This window comes from Eschrichtius robustus, chromosome 2, assembly GCF_028021215.1.
Source record: "Eschrichtius robustus isolate mEscRob2 chromosome 2, mEscRob2.pri, whole genome shotgun sequence".
Classification (NCBI taxonomy): Eukaryota; Metazoa; Chordata; class Mammalia; order Artiodactyla; family Eschrichtiidae; genus Eschrichtius; species Eschrichtius robustus.
In genome coordinates, this window is record NC_090825.1 from 170,297,835 (window position 1) to 170,318,765 (window position 20,931).

Below are 20,931 nucleotides of genomic sequence, written 5' to 3' on the forward strand. Positions count from 1 at the left end.
TCATAACCAAATGTCCCCTGGGAGACAACTCTCCCCAGTTGAGAACCACTGACCAGGGCCAAAAATTAAAAGACAGATCAATTTATTCCTTTTTCACTAAGTAAATTTTGAATTCGTGAACCATGTTCTATGCCCGGAAGTAGATATTATATTAATTCTCGCTCTCTCTGGAGACCCTAAAAATAGCCCAATTTTCTGGAAACTGGTTATCCCAATTGGATTATATGAAGTACAATGGATGATTGTAACGGACAGGTCAACTGTGGAATAAGCGTTGGGCAAAAATCAGGAGACCTGGGTTCTGTACCAAGTTCTGCCATGACAAACTCTGTGGCCTTTTCACGTAAGCTCTCTGGACTGATTTTCCCGTCTGTCAGATGAAGACAGTGAGATGATTTCTAAGGACCTGGAAACGCTCAGATTCTGACAAGATACCTCCCCCAACCTTGAAGTTATTTAAGCCACCCAGCCTCCCTCTCAGTGCCCCCTTCACTCCCAAATGTCTTTTGTTACTTCTCTCAGCCTCCTGGCCTGGTTCCTTAAACACATCTTAAAGAGTCAGTCCTTCCAGGCTTTTGTTACCACTCAGACAAACTATTATTCCTGATTCTAACAAGTAAATTATGGCGGTGTTTAACACAGCAGTGGCAGGGGCTTGTTTGTGGGAAATTACAGTGTTTAAGCACAAGACACCCTGATGTTTGCGTGAGGAAAAATAAAATAAAATTAAAACTGGCCTTTTAAAATGCCCCATGATGTGGTGCTTAAATTATAGGAATGTCCCAAGCATCTACATAAATTATTCTGACCTGACTGGTCTTCATACAAAAAGCCATAGATCATCCCTTTAATTATTAATTCTCTTCAGCATCCACCTGCCTTTCCACGTACCCTGCAGTTGCCAGATTGGAGTAATGGGTCAGAAGATTCTATGACCTATCTTCAAAGAGCAGAAACTTGAAGGAATCAGGATCCTGCTCATAGAGAATGGTCTGCCCAGGATGATGCAACCTGAACCCACCAGAATGTAAGCTCAAGAGGGCAAAGATTGCTGCTGAGGGCCCGGGTTCAGTCCCTGGTAGGGGAACTAAGATCCTGCAAGCCGCACGGTGCAGCCAAAAAAAAAAAAAAAAAGAGGGCAAAGATTGCCCGTCTTGTTTATCACTGCATCTCCAGTGCTTAGACCAAAGCTAGACACCTAGTAACACTGAATAAATGTGTCAAATGAATGACTGAACAAGGCATATTTGGGTAAGTCATACATAAAGTCAATCTAAACATTTTGCTTGTGGTTTAAGATTATGTTTCAGCCTTCTAGGAAGTTTTGGTGTACTAGACAACATTTCCTTTTTTTCCCTCCTCCCTTTTTTCTATTACCCTCACCAGTTCTCTCATCTGACAAAGCATCTCCTCCCTCATCTGGGTCGGCTCTGTGTAATCAGCACCCTTCTGGAGGGCGGCATTCACATGTGTTCCTGGTCGCAGGAGGAGAAGGAATTTATTACCTGGAGCTCATGGTGTGGGGGACGGGGGGCAGTTCTGTGGTCCCTAAGCCTGATTCCTGTGCCCCGCCCCTGCTGTGTTGCATACTGGTCTTATCCCAAAAGCTTGTTCTATATGCTTGTGGTTTGCTGTTTGAAAACATCACCTTAATGCAGGTGAGTCAGACAGTGGATGCCTGACTCACCTTTTTTTTTTTTTTAAGATTTTTGTTTTTATTTATTTATTTATTTTGGCTGCGCCAGGTGTTAGTTGCAACACACAGGATCTTCTTTGTGGTAGGCGGGATCTTTTTGTTGTTGTTGTTGCAGCATGCGGGCTTCTTAGTTGCAGCATGTGGATTTCTTAGTTGCTGCATGCATGCGGGATCTAGTTCCCTGACCAGGGATCGAACCCAGGCCCCCTGCATTGGGAGCACGGAGTCTTACCCACTGGACCACCAGGGAAGTCCCAAGGCTCCGAGTTCTGACTTTCTCTTAGCGTCTCCATGCTTTTATTAGATCCATCTCAGAAGCAACAAAAGGAGAGACTGCCTCTTAAAATTGTCAATAGTACTCATTTCTTTTGGACAACACACTCCTTAAGGAGGAGAACCATCTGTAGTAAAGGTCTCTATTGGGAATTCCCTGGCGGTCCAGTAGTTAAGACTCTGCTCTTCCACTGCAGGGGGCACGGGTTCGATCCCTGGCTGGGGAACTAAGATCCCGCAAGCCGCATGGCACGGCCATAAATAAATAAATAGATAGATAGATAGATAGTCTCCATTTGGCCAAGGGGGTGGTATGGGTAAGGGTGTCCATTCCATTTCTCCCATATTTCAATTGTCTGTATATAGCAGTTACATCAAGCCTAACTCCCAAACATTCTTTTTTAAGATTTTAATTTGTTTTAAGGGTGATATTCTGGGCACACTTCTTTTCTTTAGGGCCATTTCTCCTCTTGACAATGTTTATCGTCATGAATTGATGTAGTGACTCCACATAGATGTCCTAGATGCAGAAGACCAAAAGTTACAAGTACTGGTTGTCTCATGTCCGTTTTGATAAACACCAATTCATTTATGCAGTGGAAAGGGGAAAACCTATTTTCTGAGCCAAAGACTATAGAGTCACCATTGGTGGAATCTAGACTAAAGTACCAGGCATCATGCTAAGTGCCTTCCCAATGTTATCCCATGAAACCTCTTCCGCAACTCTGAATTTTGAGGATCGTTCTCCCCATCTTGGGGTGATGAAATTGAGCCATACGGTAGTTAACAACTTTGCCCAGGTCACAAAATTAGGAAGTGATGGGGCCCGAATTCAAATCCCTAGATTTGAAGTTAAAATCTTTGTAACAACCAGTAAGCAGATGATCATGGTCCAAACACGGGACCTCCCTGCATCCTGTCCACAGCAGCTTTGCAGCTGCTTTTATTAAAAAGACTTGGAGATCTGACTTGTAGATGCACTGAAGATAAAGATTTCACCTTTTTGATCTCTTGGACCATGGCTAAGCAAACCATCTGCCCTCTGCCTGATTTTATTTTTTTTTAATTTTTCGTTGTATTGGGTCTTCGTTGCTGCACGGGCTTTCTCTAGTTGTAGCGAGTGGGGGCTACTCTTGATTGTGGTACGTGGGCTTCTCATTGCAGTGGCTTCTCTTGTTGCGGAGCACGGGCTCTAGCACACAGGCTTCAGTAGTTGCAGCATGCGGGCTCAGTAGTTGTGGCTCGCGGGCTTAGTTGCTCCTCAGCATGTGGGATCTTCCCGGACCAGGGATCGAACCCGTGTCCCCTGCAGTGGCAGGCGGATTCTTAACCACTGCGCCACCAGGGAAGTCTCCCTCTGCCTGGTTTTAGAAATACAGTTGTACTGGCACACAGGCACACCTGTTCTTTTACATATTGTCTGTGGCTGCTTTCATTCAACAGCCCCAGAGCTGAGCGGTTGCTACAGAGCTGTCTGGCCCACCAGTGTAAAATATTTACTCTCTGGCTCTTTACAGAAAGTTTGCCGACGCTGCCTTAGACTCTAAGGCTTCAAGCCAGGACGAAAGCACGCGTTAGCCCAAATTCTGGCCCACCTGCCTGTGACTGATCGCAGCACCCTTGTGCTTATCGCCCCCGTGTCCTTCAGATTTGGCTGTCAGAAGGACATTATGAAGTAAACTGCATTTGTGGGCATTTAATGGTAAATAAGGCACCACTGCAACAGGGCCGCCAAGAGAACAGCAAATGCCTTCCTCGTGCACTCTGTTGGTACCGTTGATCATTCCAGCCGCAAGCAAAAATGCATTGAGTTATTCCTTAAAAGGCTTTTAGAAAACCAGAAATGCTATGAGTGTCTCTGCATCTCTGCTTCCTTGCTCTCTCCTGAAATTTCAAGAACGGCAGGCTCCAAGAGATTGTCAGACCCTTCCTATGGCACACCAGGTCAACCAAAATAGCAAGCAGCAGAGCCAAGAATAGAACCCACTGCTCCCGAGAATCCAGTTTTCCTAAACCCATAAAGGCGCAGGCCTCCTTTAAAAGTCCTTTGAACCCGGTACAGTAAAAGCAGTGCCTGAGTTGAGCATGTCATTCTTCTTGTTTGGAGGTAGTTTGCAGATGGCATTGAACTCTTCAAGATCCAGACCTCCTCCATGTCCTCTCTTGCTGATTACAGGGCCACAAAGCGTGATGGGGCCTCGTGGCTTCAAGGTGCCCTTCCACCACTGGGAAGGGAGGCTCCCTCTCTCATTTAATCCAATCCTGCCTTCTTCCTCTTTAGAGACAGCAGCCCAGTTAAGTAGCTCTCACTGCCCTGCGTGGACTCGAAGCCCTTTGCATCGCACACTCCTCTTTTCACACACGAAACGTATTTCTAATCAGATGTTCCTTTTCTTTTTTTCTTACTGAAGTAAAGTTGATTTACAGTGTCGTGTTAATTTCTGCTGTACAGCAAAGTGATTCAGTTATACACATATATACATTCTTTATCTTTTTTTATAAATTTATTTATGTATTTTTATTTTTGGCTGTGTTGGGTCTTCGTTGCTGCACGCGGGCTTTCTCTAGTTGCAATGAGCGGGGGCTACTCTTCGTTGCGGTGCACAGGCTTCTCACTGTTGTGGCTTCTCTTGTGGAGCACAGGCTCTAGGCGTGAGGGCTTCAGTAGTTGTGGCACACGGGCTCAGTAGTTGTGGCTCGCAGGCTCTAGAGCACAGGCTCAGTAGTTGTGGCACACGGGCTTAGTTGCTCCGTGGCATGTGGGATCTTCCCGGACCAGGGCTCGAACCATGTTCCCTGCATTGGCAGCCGGATTCTTAACCACTGCGCCACCAGGGAAGTCCCACATACATTCTTTTTTATATTCTTTTCCATTATGGTTTATCCCACAATATTGAATATATATAGTTCCCTGTGCTATACAGTAAGACCTTGTTTATCTGTCAGATGTTCCTTTTCAAGATTTTTGTTTCCCCCAAAGAATTTAGCTGCAGAATAAGCCAGGTGCGGTAGCTAACAATTGGAGGTGTGGCACTGAACTTGCTCGTTTTGCAGGTCCTCTCCTGCCCCCTCCTCTGGAGTTACAGGATCATGGCAAGGACACCAAGGTTCGCTGGGTGCCCTGTGTGCTCAGAGCCTGGCCACTGGAGGAGTGGCCCACGCAGGAGCTGGCCCTGTCCTCTCTGTCTTCCAGCTTGCACCGGGAAGAGGATTTATCCGAGAAACCCAAGTGTTGTCCTGATCTCATCAGGATCTGACAGAGGCAGATATATAGGCCTGTCATTGAGTTTTCTGTTTTGTCTGCAGTTGATTTGAAAATGTGTCACGCTTCCTTTTGTCAAGTTCTTGATTCGACCTTTCATTTTCTCTCTGGACTCAGACCCCCTCAACCACCAAATCTGGAACTCTGATACTCCTGGGAAATGTGTTAAGTAACCTGCAAGTACAGCTTCATGTTAAGAGACCCAGACCAGTAGGATTGCACAAAGATCCATCGTCCTGGTTTTGTAGCCCCCTGAATTTCAACTCCTGTTACCTTGTCTTCCATAATCAGAGAGCTTGCATTATCGACCAGCCTCAGTGCTCACTTGTAAAAGATGATTAACTTGGTTTGGACTTCATTTTTACCATTCTATAGCTATTTCATACTTTGCAGTCCTACCTATAAAATGAATTGTTTGAGGCCCCCCAGTCTTGGTGTCAGCTTTCACAAAAAATAAGGTGAATGATCTGGAGTTTGTAAATTCCACATACCAACTCTGCATCTTAGACACAGATATTGTTAAAGTTCTTTGGCTTGCAAGAAAGAGAAACTTGTTCAGATTCGCTTAGTCAAAGAGGAGAGTTTATTTTAGGGATACAGGGATATATCAAGCCGCTTAAGAACTGAAAGGTCTCCAGGGGTAAGGAAAGTTTTGCTGTCTATTTCTTTCTCTTTCTCTCTCTTTCCCTCTTTATCTCTATTTCTTTCTCTCTCTCTTTCTCACCACATGGTTTTCATCTCTGCTTTTCTCTGCACATGGCTACAGATGTCTTCCCACTAAGTCCCAAAGTTCTATGTCCTCAGACTAAGCCACAAGCAGATTCCTGTGCATGTCTGGATCCCAGCTGTAAATTGCCAGGAGCAAACCCCATTGGCCCAGCTTGGGTTAAATCTATACCCCTGATCCAATCAGCTGTGGCCAAGGATGGGCCATAAATCGAAATGCTGCAGCATCCTCTGGAAGTTGGATGTTCTCACACAAAGGCAGGGGTGGGGGCTGGGCAGACACCCCAAATAGTTTTGGTCACAGTCACAGATCAAATATAAACTGTCTAACCTATTGCGCCTGCTTTCTGAGCTGGTTGGTGATTGGGGCATGAAGACAGAGGTAGGCTTGAACCACAGACTCTCAGAGGTGGGAGGGAGCTGAAGGGCTGGCATGTGGAAGAGGGGTCGGTCCTCTGTGACCCCCAAAAGTTAGGAACAGGGCCACATAGTGGGTGCCAGTAGCAGGGAAGTGGGTTTCAGTTTTATGTAAAGAACTTCCTGGTGCTTAGAGGTCGCCTCCTCCTCGGTCATTCTGCTCTTGTCCCCCGAAGCCACACCATGATCTTGGAACGCCCCTCCCGGCCCACTGGCTTCTCTCTTCCTCTTCAAACTCTTTTACAAATACATTGGTAGGCATTTACTGCATTTGTTCCCATGGGCAGGGCTGAGATATCCCACTTTACAGGTAAGCAGATAGAGGTGACATGACTTGGTCAGGGTCCCCCAGAGCTAGAATCCAGGTCCCTTCCTGTCACCCTGCCCAGCCTGGCTAATTGTCTTCCTCTCCCCGAACCAGTTCCCTTGGTCCCACGGGAAATGCCTTGCGCTTGGCATCTTTATAGACAGTCTCTTCGTATCCCAGGCTGATGTTTGTTTCCATCACCTGAGCTGTGTGTGAGTAATAAGAGTGAGGCTCGGGACTTCCCTGGTGGTGCAGTGGTTAAGAATCCACCTGCTAATGCAGGGGACACGGGTTCAAGCCCTGGTTCGGGAAGATCCTACATGCCGCGGAGCAACTAAGCTCACAAGCCACAACTACTGAGCCCACGCACCACAACTACTGAAGCCCGTGCACCTAGAGCCTCTGGTCCGCAACAAGAGAAGCCACTGCACTGAGAAGCCCACGCACCGCAACGAAGAGTAGCCCCCACTCGCTTCAATTAGAGAAAGCCCGTGCACAGCAACAGACACCCGACACAGCCAAAAATAAACAAAAAATAAACAAATAAAGGATTTTTTAAAAAAAGAGTGGGCTCTACATGTCCCTTGAAAGCCAAGGGCTCTCACACTTCTCACCAAAATATTACTCACAAGGGAGTATTTTGTGGCTTTTCAGTCACTAGCTCTTCTTTCAGGTGCAAGACAAGGACTCAACCAAAATCCAAAGGTAGCAAGCAAGATTACTGGGGTTTGAGTGCAGCTCCATCTTGTTCCTCAGGATCTGTGAGCATTCCTCTGCCCTCCCCCCGTACCCTTCCTCTGCCTGGCTTCTCTTTATCCAGCTCCGGTGTCACCCCTCACAGGGGTCTCACTGACCCTCACTTCTGCCCGCTCCTGAACACCCCACCCTTGTTAAAGATTCCTCCTGGTTCCCACAGCCCTTATGTTTAATGCATACAACCCAAAGCAGTATAGCTCAGAGGTTAAAGGAACAAGGTTTAGTGTCAGCAGATGTAGGTCAAATCCTCCACCTTTCACTAGCTGTGTGACCTTGGGCCAGTTGCTTAATCTCTCTGGGCCTGTCTCGTCATTTATAAAATGAAAATGATAGAGTATCCATCTCCTGGAATCAGCATTCCCTGAGGTGATTCATGTGAATAGTGAGCACTGGTGAATGATGCCTGGTGAGTAGTGAGCACTCCATATGCAGCACTATGATTACACAAGATCTGACTTACGAGGGCTTTAGAACAGGGCCTGGCACCAAATAGTATAGTAATAGTAGCAATCATAGCAGTAGTAGTGTCATCATTTTTCACACTGTCCTCGATAAATTGCCAGTTGACATGCCAGCCTCATCAGTGAGAAAAGGGTGTGTCCTTTACTCCATAATCCCCGTGGCCTGACATATAGCAGGCACCCAGTAAACAGCTATTGAGCGAACAAATGAACAAACAGATTTTGCTAAACTCTACAAGGCACAAAAGTACATTCAAAAGCCATTGCCCTGTGCAGAAGGCAAAATCAAGCTGGTCTGAAGGCTCTAAGACAAGGGCTGACCCACTTCTGTAAACGGCCAGACAGTACATTTTCAGCCTCCATGGGCCACAGGCGCTCCGTGACAACCATTCAATTCTGCCACTGTAGTGGGAAAGCAGCTACAGACAGGTAAATGAGTGGGCGCAGATGTATTCCAATAAAATTTTATACACGGACACTAACATGTGAACTTCATTTGATTTTCACAAGTCATAAAATGTTATTCTTTTGATTCCCCCCGCAACCATTTAAAAATGGAAAAACAATTCTTAACTCGCTAGCCATTCAAAAACAAGGGGCTGGTTTGATTTGGCCCCGGAGCTGGAATCTGCCCACCATTGCTCCACCGCTTCAGCTGGCGAAATCCCGCTCTCTGGAAAGCATCATCAGAAAGGCGGTCCTCGGATTGGGTCAGGCAAAGTGGGCGGGGCCGAGGGTGGGGCATCGTGTAGTGCGTGCAGTTGGGAAGGGCAGGCCCGGATTGGTCCACTCCGGCGGCTGTGAGCGAGCGGCGTGTTCGACATTCAGCCAGTCAGCGCTGCGCTGCCGCCTCGCCCCGCCTCGCGCAGGCGTCTCTGTCACGCGGGGAGTGCGCCACGCCCCCTTACGCACCCAGCAGGGACTTCCGGAACGGACGCGGAGTGACGTCAGGAGGAGGGCAGGTAAGTGCAGGCGGGCAGAGGGGCGGCTAGGCCCGGTAGGGCTGGGGGTCTGTCCACTGCTTCACCCGGCCTCGGAGCCGCCCGATGGGGACGAACGCGCCGGGGGCCGCGGGGCTCTGGGAACGTGGGCCCGATGCTCGGAGCCGCCCGCCCCCCAGCCGCGACCCCCGACCCAAAACCCCGGGCCCTGGCCGCGACCCCAGACCTGACCCTGGCCCATATTATACCTCTTCAGGTTTTCCTCATCTGGAAAATGGGACAGTAAGCCCCTACTTCTCTGGGTCTCGGTGAAGATTTTTTTAAATGACGCTTGTAAAACGGTTTGGCATGAGAAATAATCAAAACTACCAACGTTTAACTCAGCATCAGGCGCTCTTCCAGATACTTTAATTCACTGAGTCTTGACAGCAACCTCATCAGGTTGATACTTGTATAAACCCCGTTTTACAAATGAGAAAACAGGCTCAAGAGAGAGAAGCAGTTTGCCCAAAGTCAAGCCGCTAGCAAGCAAAGCAGAGTCGGAATCCAAGCCCAAGCATTATGCCCTGAGCCAGTGGGGTTTATCATTATTCTTGACACCAAGGACCAGAGATTTCTATACATCCACCCTGTAGCCCCACCTGTACCACCCACTGGGGTGATAAAACCACGGTAAGACCCCCAACTCCTGTAAATGGAGTACTTACTCTGTGCAAGCATTACCCATGTTTGTATGTTATTTCATTTACAGCAACTCCAGAAAGTCAGTCCTCTTGCCGTCATCGACTCTTTACAGGTGAGGAAATATAAGCTCAGGGAGGCTCAGACATTGGCCAAGGTTACCCAGCTAGTGAGGAATGGAGCAGGGATTCCAGCCCAGGGAACTGTGCCCCCAAAGCTTGGGTGGGCACTTAGCTATTTTGTTGGCAAAAGCATTTTTAGTTTGGAAGTGACTTTAAGAAAATCTGGTCCAGGGGCACGCTTTACAGGTGGAGGATCCGAGGTGGAGAGGAGTTTGGGGGGATGGTGGAACACTTTGTATCTGGGGCTTTGCACCCTGGCTCTGCCTTCCTATCAGCTTCTGGCCCCTGGCAAGTCACTTAAGCTCCCACATCCTCATTTGTCAACTGGAGATAATACTAACATAGTATAGAGTAAATGGGGCAATGATGTTGGACTCTGCAGCGGGTAGCACACAGTAACTATTAGAGAGCACACAGCTAAGTTGGCAGAAACAGTTAGAGACTTCCTGATTCAAGAACAGGGAGCCAGCAAACTACACTCACAGGCCAAAACCAGACCACTGCCTGATTTTGTACAGCCCACCAGCAAAGAATGGATTTAACTTCTTAAATTGTGGGGAAAAAATCAAAAGGAGAATAATATTTTGTGACATGTGGCAATCATGTGAAATTCAAATTGCAGGGTCCACAAAGTTTTGTTGGAATGTAGCCACACCCATTCATTTACATATTGTCTATGGCTGCTTTCTAGCAGTGACAGCAGAGTTGAGCCGAGTTGAGCTGTTGGGACAGAAATTCTGGCCCTCAATCGAGAAAATCTGCCAATCCCCATTCTGGACTACACTTTAGTCCCTCATAGTATCTCTCTTTTTTTTTAAATTTTTTTTATTGAAATACAGTTGATTTAAAATGTTGTGTTAATTTCTGCTGTACAGCAAAGTGATTCAGTTATACATATATATATGTTCTTTTTTTAATATTCTTTTCCATTATGGTTTATCTTAGAATATTGACTATAGTTCTCTGTGCTATACAGTAGGACCTTGTTGTTTATCCATTCTATATGTAATAGTTTGTATCTGCTAACCCCAAATTCCCAGTGTCTCTGTGTCACCCACACTGAGTCTTATGGAACCTCAGTCAGTTATCAGAGATTCATGAAGTCAGCATTTATCAGGAGCTGTCCTGGGTGCCGGAGACATAGCACAGTGGGACCCGGCGGAGGAGACAGACTGTAAACAAGTAAACAGACACAGGGTGATGTGGTAGAAGCTCCAGGGAAGAAGAGACTTTAGATCAGGTGATCAGATGAGGCCTCTGACAGAGGTGATGTTTGAGCTGAGACCTGTGACAAAGAACACTTGTGGTGGGTGTTATCCTGTGTATTGTGGGTGTTTAGCAGCATTCAAGGCAGTTGGCCTGCACCTGCTGAGCTTTCGAAGGCAGCCAGGAAGCCACTGTGAGTGGAACAGTGAGCGAGAGGGAGAGGGGTAAAAGGTGGGCTCGGAGAGGCAGGCAGGGGCCCCATAGGCCATGGGGAGGGGTTTGACTTGATTCTCAAAGCGAAGGGAATCACTGGAGGGGTTTAAGCAGGAAAGCGATAGTTCAGATTTATATTTTAACAGATCCTTCTAGCCCTTACGAGGAGAACAGACCGTGAGAGTCAAGGGCAGAGCCAGGAGCCTAGGGAAGAGGTGACTGTACTCGTCCAGGCGAGCGATGATGGGGGCCGTGGAGGGGTGAGAAGTGTCACCTGGGAAATACATGTTGGATGGAGAGTGGACAGGACACTCCCTTTCCAGACAGACAAACGCCGCTCCTTGGACGCCTCCTACACCTGCGGGGAGGATCGTCTGAGCCGCCACCACCACGCACAGCCCACCGCATCTTCACAGAGAAGCCGCGACTGTCTGCCAGGCTGTCCAGGAGGGTGGCACTGGGCAGTGAGTCGACAAAGCAGTGTCTCATCGTCTTTTCCGATTGGCTGAGTAGTGGGTGAGGACCAGTAGGCAGCTTCCAAGATGGTGAGTAGACAGGCTGTGCTCATTGGGTTTCTCTTCTGATCTTTAGGTGAAGGGAAGGGGTCCCCTGAATAGCCCTTTCCCTCCCCTAAAAGTCTCCTTCCCCACCCCTGACCCCAAGCTCGCAGGTATTTTCAGACTCTGGATCATGGTCTTCCGGTGCTGTGGTTCTCAAACTTTGCGCTGTACTAAAATCACCCAGGGAGCTTTTTTCTTTTTCTTTCCTGTTTTGTTTTTTTTTTTAATGAGGTGAAATTCACAACATAAAACTGACATTTTAAAACATATGATTCAGTGGCATTTAGTACATTCGCAATATTTTGCAATGACCACCTCTATCTAGTTCCAGAACATCTCCGTCACCCCAAAAGGAAACCCTATACCCAATAGCAGTCACTCCCATTCCCCCACCCCAGCCCCTGGCAGCCACCAGTCTGCTTTCTGCCTCTGTAGATTTGTCCGTTCTGGACATTTCATATCAATGGAATCATGTACCATGTGTCCCTTTGTATCCAGCTTCTTTCACTTAGCATGATTTTTTCAAGGTTTACCCACATTACAGCATATATCAGAGCTTCCTTCCTTTGTATGGCTGAATAATATCCCATTATATGGATGGACCACGTTTTGTTTATCCTTTCATCCACTGATGGACACTTGGGTTGTTTCCACCATTTGGCTACTGTGAGTGAACCTGTATGTACAAGGATGTGTATACACACGTGTTTTCCAGGGTTGCTTTTGAAAAGCCCTGTGTCCAGGCACCATGCCCCAGAGCAGGTCCTCTGTCAGGAGAACCTCTGGGCGTGGGTCCCAGGCATCAGTATTTTAGAAACTCCTCGGGTAGTTGTAACGTGCAGCCAAGTTTGAGACCCACTGCTTCAGTGGATCGTTAAGTCAATAAGTCAATTCAGCAGGTGGCTGCCAGCATTTAAAAGAGAGATTCACAGCTGGGTGAGCATTCTTTCCTGAAACCTGTGCTTGTGTATTTGGGGTTAAATATGTCTTACCTTAAGTCACGGTCCTAAAACAACTGTGAAAGCCATTGCTCTGGGAGAGTCTGACCCTTGTGGAATTTTCCACAGCGACGACAGTGGGTTTTGTTTTGTTTGTTTTTCTTTGGCTGAGCCGCTCAGCTTGCAGGATCTTAGTTCCCTGACCAGGGATTGAACCCAGGCCACAGCAGTGAAAGTGCTGAGTCCTAACCAGTGGACCGCCGGGGAATTCCCAACAGTGGGGCTTTTTCCGCCAGGTCACCAGTCCTCGATGGGACACGGAGCCCTGGGCCATCCTCCAGGATATCCCTGTCTTCCTTGTCCAGGTCTCACCCCTCAAGGCTGCACGAGTAGGTCTCTTGTAGGACCCTCGCTGACTCACGTCTCTCTTCTGCTTTCCAGGGTGAAAGGAAAGGCGTAAACAAGTACTACCCTCCGGATTTCAACCCTACAAAGGTAAGGGGCAGGCTTCCTTCTCCGTGTCCACGATAGCATAGCGACCCCGCAGGGCAGGGGCCCCACGCTCTTCATCCCCTCCTGGAGTCAGAACCACAGCTGCAGAAGCCCGGGCGGCCCCCGAGGTCTCCCTGCCTTGCACTTGTCACCTGCGTCTTGGGGCAGCCTTCCCTCCCAGGTGGTCAGTGTGACCCTCGTCAATGACCCATGTAAACACCAGCATGCCCAGTGCTGTGTGTTTCCAGTGGAGTCCAGGGTGAGGTCCCACACACGGCCTCTGGGTCAGATCCCCTTACCCTCCCAGCTCCAGCTCGTCTGGCCTCCTCATTGTTCCGTCTGCCTGGAACCTCTCCCTCCCTCTGACCCCAAGACTCCTTTCCTTCCTTTAGGTGTCTCCTTACAGAGGGCCTCCCTGACCACCGTCTCATTCTCTATCGCATGACCTAGTGCTTTATTTCTCTCCGTAGCCTTCTTAACTCCTTGATGCATCACCCATTTATTTGCATATTGTCCATCTCCCCCTCTATTTATTTATTTTATTTATTTATTTTTGGCTGCACTGGGTCTCCGTTGCTGCGCGCGGGCTTTCTCTAGTTGCGGCGAGCGGGAGCTACTCTTCGTTGCAGCGTGCGGGCCTCTCATTGCAGTGGCTTCTCTTGTTGCGGAGCATGGACTCTAGGCACGCAGGCCTCAGTAGTTGTGGCTCGCAGGCTCTAGAGTGCAGGCTCAGTAGTTGTGGCGCACAGGCATAGTTGCTCTGCGGCATGTGGGATCTTCCCAGACCAGGGTCTGAACCCATGTCCCCCGCACTGGCAGGCGGATTCCTAACCACTGCACCACGAGGGAAGCCCCCCATCTCCCCCTCTAGAACGTCTGCACCTCAAGGGCAGGGATGTTCACCTGTCTCATTTGTGTCTGTGTCCCCACACTGTGGGCGCTCAGTAAGGGGCTAGTAAATGAATCAGCATGTCCCAGCTGTGTGGTCCCCTGCACATGACTCGGCCTTTCTACACCACAGTCTCCCCATAGGTCCAAAGGGGAAACAAAACAACCTGACCTCCCAGAAGCATTGAGGGATTAAAGTGAGATGACACACATAGAGTACCCAGCAGAGATTTGCTGGTCTTGTCATCTCACCTGATCCCACAACACCTGGAGGTAATTATGATCCTCGTCCCCAGTTGACTCATAGGGCTCAGGAAGGCAAAAGGTGAGGTCACTGCCCAGGGTCACACAGCTCTTTTAGCTCCTAAATGGGAGAGGTAAGATGCAGACTCCCGTTTTCCTGATTCCAAGCCCACTTGCTTCACCAAAGCCTAGGTGCCTCCCATTTTGCTGTGAACACTCCCAGCAGGACATAAGAATGAGGCCTCTCTCGGCCTGTGAGAGAGGGCCTGAGCTCCCCCAGCTCAGCAGTGCTAATCTGCTCCCTCTTCCTTTCCACACAGCATGGCTCACTCAACAGATACCATAACAGCCACCCGCTTCGGGAGCGGGCTCGGAAGCTGTCCCAGGGCATCCTCATCATCAGGTAAGGCCCTGGCATCACCTGAGGACCCCTGCCCTTTGTGCCACCTGGTGTCAACCTCAAGGAGCCTTCAGCACCCCCTGATTTTGCCCAGTGCTGCAGGGTCTTAATTCCATAAAGCAGAAAGTTGCTGTATCAGTCAGCCATTGCTGCGTAACAAAACGATAAGCACATGTTAAGCACTCGTGTTGCTCACAAGTCTGCAGCTCAGCTGGATGCCTCTGCTGGCCTTGGCTGGGCTTGGCTGACCTGAGCTGGGCTGTCTCACATGTTTGGGGGTTGCCTGGCTGGGGACTGGCCGGTCCAGCATGGCCTTGGTTGGTATGACTGGGCTGTGTTCCAAGGGTGTCTCATCCTCCAGCCGGCTAGCCTGGGCTTGTTCACACAGCAGCAGCCGGGTTCCAAAAGAGAGCCAGCAGAGGCACGCAAGGCTTCTTGAGGCAGAGACCCTGAGCTGGTACCCTGTCACTTCTGTCTCATTGATTCCCCAAAGCAAGTCATGATGCAGGGAGGGGGTGGGGCAACACACTGCACCTCTTGACAGGAATGGCTGCAGAGTCATCTTGCAAAGGGCACGGACATGGGGAGGATAAAGAATCACAGCCATTACTGCAGTCAAGCCAGGACGATGGCCATTCCCGGGGTTCTCCTCTTATTTCTGGCCAGCACCCTGTGGGTCAGCCGTGGCGGGAAGCAGAAGCCAGCTTGTGTCGTGCCAGAAGGAGCCCCTCTCTGCCTCCTTCTCTGCCTCGTGAACTCTGCCCTCAGCCTCTGGGGTCCGCCCTGGGCCTGAGCAGAGCATCCAGTGACAAAACCATCAGAGGCAGGAACATCTATGGAAAAGTAGTCAAGATGCAAATCTCAGCAGTGGCCCCAAGAGTCACAGAGCTGAAGGTCACCTCCAACTCCCGCCATGCCTCCACACTCCAGAGCCAACCACCCACCCTGCCTTCATCCAGTCTGTTTGCCAAGCCCTCATCTCATCTGTACAGTGTCTTAAATTCACCTCATTCATTACTTAATGGTTTTGTTTTAAAAGAGAAGCTCCATTACTGCTGTTAATGGCAATTTACCGGAATTGCACGTTGCAAATAGAACTGGATAAAAGAAACCCAGGGACTTACCTGGTGGCGCAGTGGTTAAAAATCCACCTACCAATGCAGGGGACACGGGTTCAAGCCCTGGTCCGGGAAGATCCCACATGCCGCGGAGCAGCTAAGCCCGCGAGCCATAACTACTGAGCCCGTGCGCCTGGAGCCTGTGCTTGGCAACGAGAGAAGCCACTGCAACGAGAAGCCCGCGCACCACAATGAAGAGCAGCCCCCGCTCGCCGCAACTAGAGAAAGCCCGTGTGCAGCAACGAAGACCCAGTGCAGCTAAAAATAAATAAATAAATGTATTTAAAAAAAAAAAAAAAATCCAGTGTCACTACAACAACTTAGCTAAACTGGAATCGAACACCAGTGCCCCCTGAAGCCTGCTTCCTCCTCTGCTTGGAAACTTGTGTAGCTGACGTGGTGGGATATGGAAGACAGGGCAGCACCCAGCGGAGACGCTCGCCCAGACTGGGTCAGCTGGCCAGAGAGCCACGTGATGGGCCTGGCCTGGTTGCGGGAATGACCACCGTTCTTTACCCTCCCGCTTGCACGCCCTTTGCAATGTGACTGCAGCCAGAGTCGCTGACCTGGAGATCCTGGGAGAGCCCACGTGGACAGGGACAAATGAGCTGTTCTCTGTTTGCGTAGATTTGAGATGCCCTATAACATCTGGTGTGACGGCTGCAAGAACCACATCGGCATGGGTGAGCTTCCGCCCGCTCCCCTGCTCCCCACCCTGACCCCCACCATTCAGCCCCACGGCCAGCGAGCCCCTTAACTGCTGGGCGCCGTGAGAGACCGTCTCCGCCGGGCCCCCGATCAGGAGTCGAGTAGGGGACAGTGGGCTGGAGTGCCTGGTGGGCTGTGGATGCCTCATGGCAGAGCGGTTAGGAGCCTCTGGGTTCAAATCCCATCCCTGCCACTTCCTCGCTGGTGACCCTTGGCAGGCGACTGAGCCTCCATGCGCCTCGATTTACCCATCTGTGAAATTCAGGTGGTATGAGTGCCCGCCTGTGTGGCATATAAAGTGCTTAGTGCAAGGAATTCCCTGGCGGTCCAGTGGTTAGGACTCTGCGCTTTCCACTGCAGGGGACATGGGTTCGATCCCTGGTTGGGGAACTTAAGATCCCACAAGTCGCACAGCGCAGCCAAAAATAAATAAAAACTAAAGTGCTTAGTGCACAGCATGTGGCACGTGCGAGGGCTCGTAAACTCAACCTGCTGCTGCCACTACCCTTACTGTTACCTTTAGCATTCAGACCCCTGATCGTGCCCACAGGTGCACAGATGGACGGACAGACATGGGTCTGCGGCCCTGCTCAGCAGCCCTGAGGCCTGCGGCAGGTGACTCGACCCTCCTGGCTTCCATTTCCTCCGCTATAGTACGGGGATCCTCAGCCCTTCCCACGGCGCCTGGCCCAGGGCAGCAGCTCGCTCTGTAAACAGGAGCCGGCAGCTCTCGGCAGGAGGGTCCAGTGCAAGAAAGAGGGGCCAGGCCACCCCGCTGCTGAAGTGGAATGACTCCCCCCAACACACCCCCCTGATCAGACCCAGCAAGGGGCATCTGCCCCAAAGGCCACCAGGCGCTCAGGCGGCAGAGAGCAGGGCGCAGCCTGACACCACACATGGGTCAACCTCAGGGCCGTGAACAGAAGCAGCCCCCCAGAAAAGGAAAAGCCAGCCAGGCCACACCACCAACCCCCGCAAGCTCTGTTTTTCTAGTTTAAGCTTTTTTCACTCAGTAAGCAAGATAAGAGTCAAGAATATATCATCTAATTAGTGAAAAAGGAACAAAAAACCTGGATATTCTCTAGAAAAATAATAAAAGCCAACCCTTTTTTTTTTTTTTTTTTTTTTTTTTGGCCGCACCCCACAGCTTGTGGGATTTTAGTTCCCCGACCAGGGATTGAACCTGGGCCCCGGCAGTGAAAGCACGGAGTCCTAACCACTGGACCGACAGGGAGGGAATTCCCAAAAGCCAACCCTTCTTGAATGCTTGCTGAGCACCTGGCCCAGTGTTAAGCGATCCGTGTGTATTACTAGCTTCTGCAGTTCTCACACCAGCCCTGTGCGGTAGGCGTCATAGCCATCCCTATCCAATCGATGGGGGAACCTGAGGCCAGACGGCCAGGGCAGCTGGCGTAAGGTCGCACAGCTGGTGGGGTGGAGCCAGGGTTTGAACCCGGGCCCTCTGGCTCCATCCAGCCCACCCTCCTCTGTGGCTTGAGCACCCATCCCGCAGCCTAGACATGGCTCCTTTCTGCTTGAATTTGTGTCCTCCAGAGGTGTCTCCCCTGCAGGGGAGTGAAATACCACCCCCGTCTACTCCCCACCCCAGGAAAAGACGCTGAGGGTGGCCTGAGCCCTAGCCTCGTTCTCTCCTTCTCCTCCTAGGTGTTCGTTACAATGCAGAAAAGAAGAAGGTTGGCAATTACTACACGACCCCGATCTACAGGTAGAGGCAGCCTGGTGGGCTGCAGGGTGAGGGGGCTACAAAGGAGTCTGAGTGGGAGGGAAGTTTCTACCCTCTGCCTGATGATTATTCCCTGGGTGTCTCCTGGAAACCATCATGGTCTGTCAGTCAGGGCACATCCTGCCTAGAACGCTTCATGGCTCCCACCTTCTTCAGAGTAAAAGCCTGAGTCCTCCCCGTGGCCCACAAGGCCCCGCAGGCTCTGCTCCGTCCCCTCAGGAGGGTTTGTTGAATGAATGAACGAACGAACAAATGAATGGATGGATGAACAAGTGAACAAACTCCGGACAGAAGGTCAGTGCCGGGGTGAAGGAACCATATCTGTCTCACCCACGGCTGTCCCCCCGACACGGAGCCCAGCATGTAGCAGGTGCTCCGTAAACCCTAGTTGATGACACGCACGGATGGAAGGAAGCAGGCCACAGTGTCCTGACTCTAGCCCACCACCCTCCACCCTCCCAGGTTCCGCATGAAATGCCACCTCTGCGTCAACTACATCGAGATGCAGACAGACCCCGCCAACTGCGACTACGTGATCGTGAGCGGCGCCCAGCGCAAGGAGGAGCGCTGGGACATGGCAGACAACGAGCAGGTGCTGACGACAGGTGAGCGCCAAGGGTGGGCTCCGAGCCCAATCCCGACCCTGACCCCAACCCCGAGCCAGGGCCCTGAAGGCCCAGCCCCACTCTCACCCTTACAGAGCACGAGAAGAAGCAGAAGCTGGAGACAGATGCCATGTTCCGACTGGAGCACGGTGAGGCTGACCGGAGCACGCTCAAGAAGGCCCTCCCCACCCTGAGCCACATCCAGGAGGCCCAGAGCGCCTGGAAGGACGACTTCGCCCTCAACAGCATGCTGCGGAAAAGGTTCCGGGTGAGCAGGGCTCCGGCCCAGGGTCAGGACCACAGGCAGGCGGGGGTTGCCGGGCATCACCAACAGTGGAGCGGGGAGAACAAAAAGCAGGCTAAGCGCACTTCTGCCTCAGGGCCTTTGCACAGGCTGTTCCCTCCACCTTGGAACACTCTTCCACCAGATACCCACATGGCTCCCTCAATCAGACACCTTTTCTCAAACGTGATTTTCTCAGGAGACTGTCCCTAACCCTCCCCTCTACCATGCACACCACATTTAAAGTTGAACCCCCTGCCTATTTCCTACCCTCTTCCCAGCATTCTTTCTCTCCTCACCACTTTGTCTTGCTCACCCACTAGAATGTCAGCTCCACCAGGGCAAGAGATTTTGTCTGCTCACTGCTGTGTCCCTAGTGTCTAGAACAAGGCCTGGCAGCAGAAAGACGTTCGGTAAATATCTGTGGAAAGAATGAATGAGTGAAGAACCCAGTGGTACACATACTAATGATTGTGTCTCCTGCTGTTGAGCAAATTCTATGTCGCGAGCACTGTGTGAGGCCTTTTCCTCGCATCAGCTTGAAGAGAAGGAAACTGAGACCCTGAACACTGGAGGGATTCTCCCCTCCAGCCCAGAGGGCAAAGAGGCACGGCTTTGACACGCACCATCCCTCCCCAACCCCTTCTCCCCAACACAGGAAAAGAAAAAAGCCATGCAGGAGGAGGAAGAGAGGGACCAGGCCCTGCAGGCCAAGGCAAGCCTGGACATCCCGCTGGTGCCGGAGACGGAGGATGACCGCAGGCTGGCCGCCCTGCTCAAGTTCCACACCCTAGACTGTGCGTGGGGGCCAGTGGGCGAGGGGGTCGGGGCAGGGGGAGAAGGGGGGCTGCCCGGGCAGAGGGCGGCTCTGGACCTCCCTCTCCCCATCCGCAGCATATGAGGACAAGCAGAAGCTCAAGCGGACGGAGATCATCAGCCGCTCCTGGTTCCCCTCCACCCCGGGACCCGGTGCCAGCAGCAGCAAAGCCAGCAGTGTCCTGAAGAAGCTGTCCCAGAACCGCAGATCTGCTCCCACTGGCTCCCCCATCACCGTGGGGCACCTGGGCATTGTGCGGCGGCGGTCCCGGGAGGTCCCAGAGAGCCCTCAGCACACGGCTGAGACCCCCAAGTCTGGGGAGCCACGGGTGCCAGAGGGGACCGCCCAGGACAGGCCCACACCCCCCAGAGACTGTCCTCAGGAGACCGCCAAGACCTGCAAGAACAGTGGGCCACCGGGGCAGGAGGAGAGCTGTCAGGACAGGCCCCAGCCCCTGCCAGGCTCCTCCCAGGAGGCAGCCGATCCCCAGGACACACCACAGCCCTGCAGCCTCAGCTCCTCCCTCGTGGCTGACTACTCCGGTTCGGAGAGTGAGTGATTCTGGGGGCCAGATTCACTCAGGAGGCCAAGACACACCGAGGAGGCCCCCCACAGGCTGCAGCCCCTTAGCCCGCCAGCCCTTGGAGAGCTCGGTTACCACCCTCCCCAGACCTCACCTCCTCACAGTAATAGAGTTGTTATTTATTTGGTCCTGGAGAGGGTGTCTGTGCCTTGTGGGACCCCCGACCTCCCAGCATTAAAACCCTGCTTCTTTGCCTCTGCCTCAGGTTACTAGATGGGCCCAGGAGCTATGCCTGCACCCCTCCCCCCACAACCCAACTAAGCTTGCCCAGCATCTCATCAGCCAATGCTGATGCTGTGACCACAGCCTGGGTCCCCACCCAGCGTGATGAGGGTTGAAAGGTGGCAGCCCAGGCTGGCCTGTAATCGGGGCCAACTTCCTGGAGGAGGTGGCACAGGCTGAGTGTGAAGGATGAAAATGGGACTGGACAGCAGGGGTGCTCAGGATCCAGGCCAGATGCAGGAGGGGATGGAGCACACAGGTGTGAGCTG

At 51.3% G+C, this 20,931-nt stretch overlaps 1 protein-coding gene across 2 annotated transcripts; it reads left to right on the forward strand.

The window, feature by feature from the left end:
- The first annotated feature begins 8,810 nt into the window (after positions 1–8,810).
- YJU2B (YJU2 splicing factor homolog B) lies at positions 8,811–20,633 on the forward strand. 2 transcript variants are annotated; one of them, XM_068536875.1, is made up of 11 exons: positions 8,811–8,860; positions 9,591–9,635; positions 11,385–11,606; positions 13,001–13,054; positions 14,503–14,585; positions 16,328–16,383; positions 18,074–18,134; positions 18,615–18,757; positions 18,853–19,025; positions 19,699–19,837; positions 19,935–20,633. In XM_068536875.1, exons 3-11 carry the CDS (start codon positions 11,604–11,606, stop codon positions 20,414–20,416), a joined length of 1,194 nt encoding a protein of 397 aa, XP_068392976.1. In that variant the 5' UTR covers positions 8,811–8,860; positions 9,591–9,635; positions 11,385–11,603; the 3' UTR covers positions 20,417–20,633. The 2 variants fall into 2 exon arrangements, with proteins under 2 accessions (XP_068392976.1, XP_068392977.1); XM_068536876.1 differs by lacking the exon at positions 8,811–8,860 and adding an exon at positions 8,893–9,511.
- Positions 20,634–20,931: the final 298 nt, after the last annotated feature.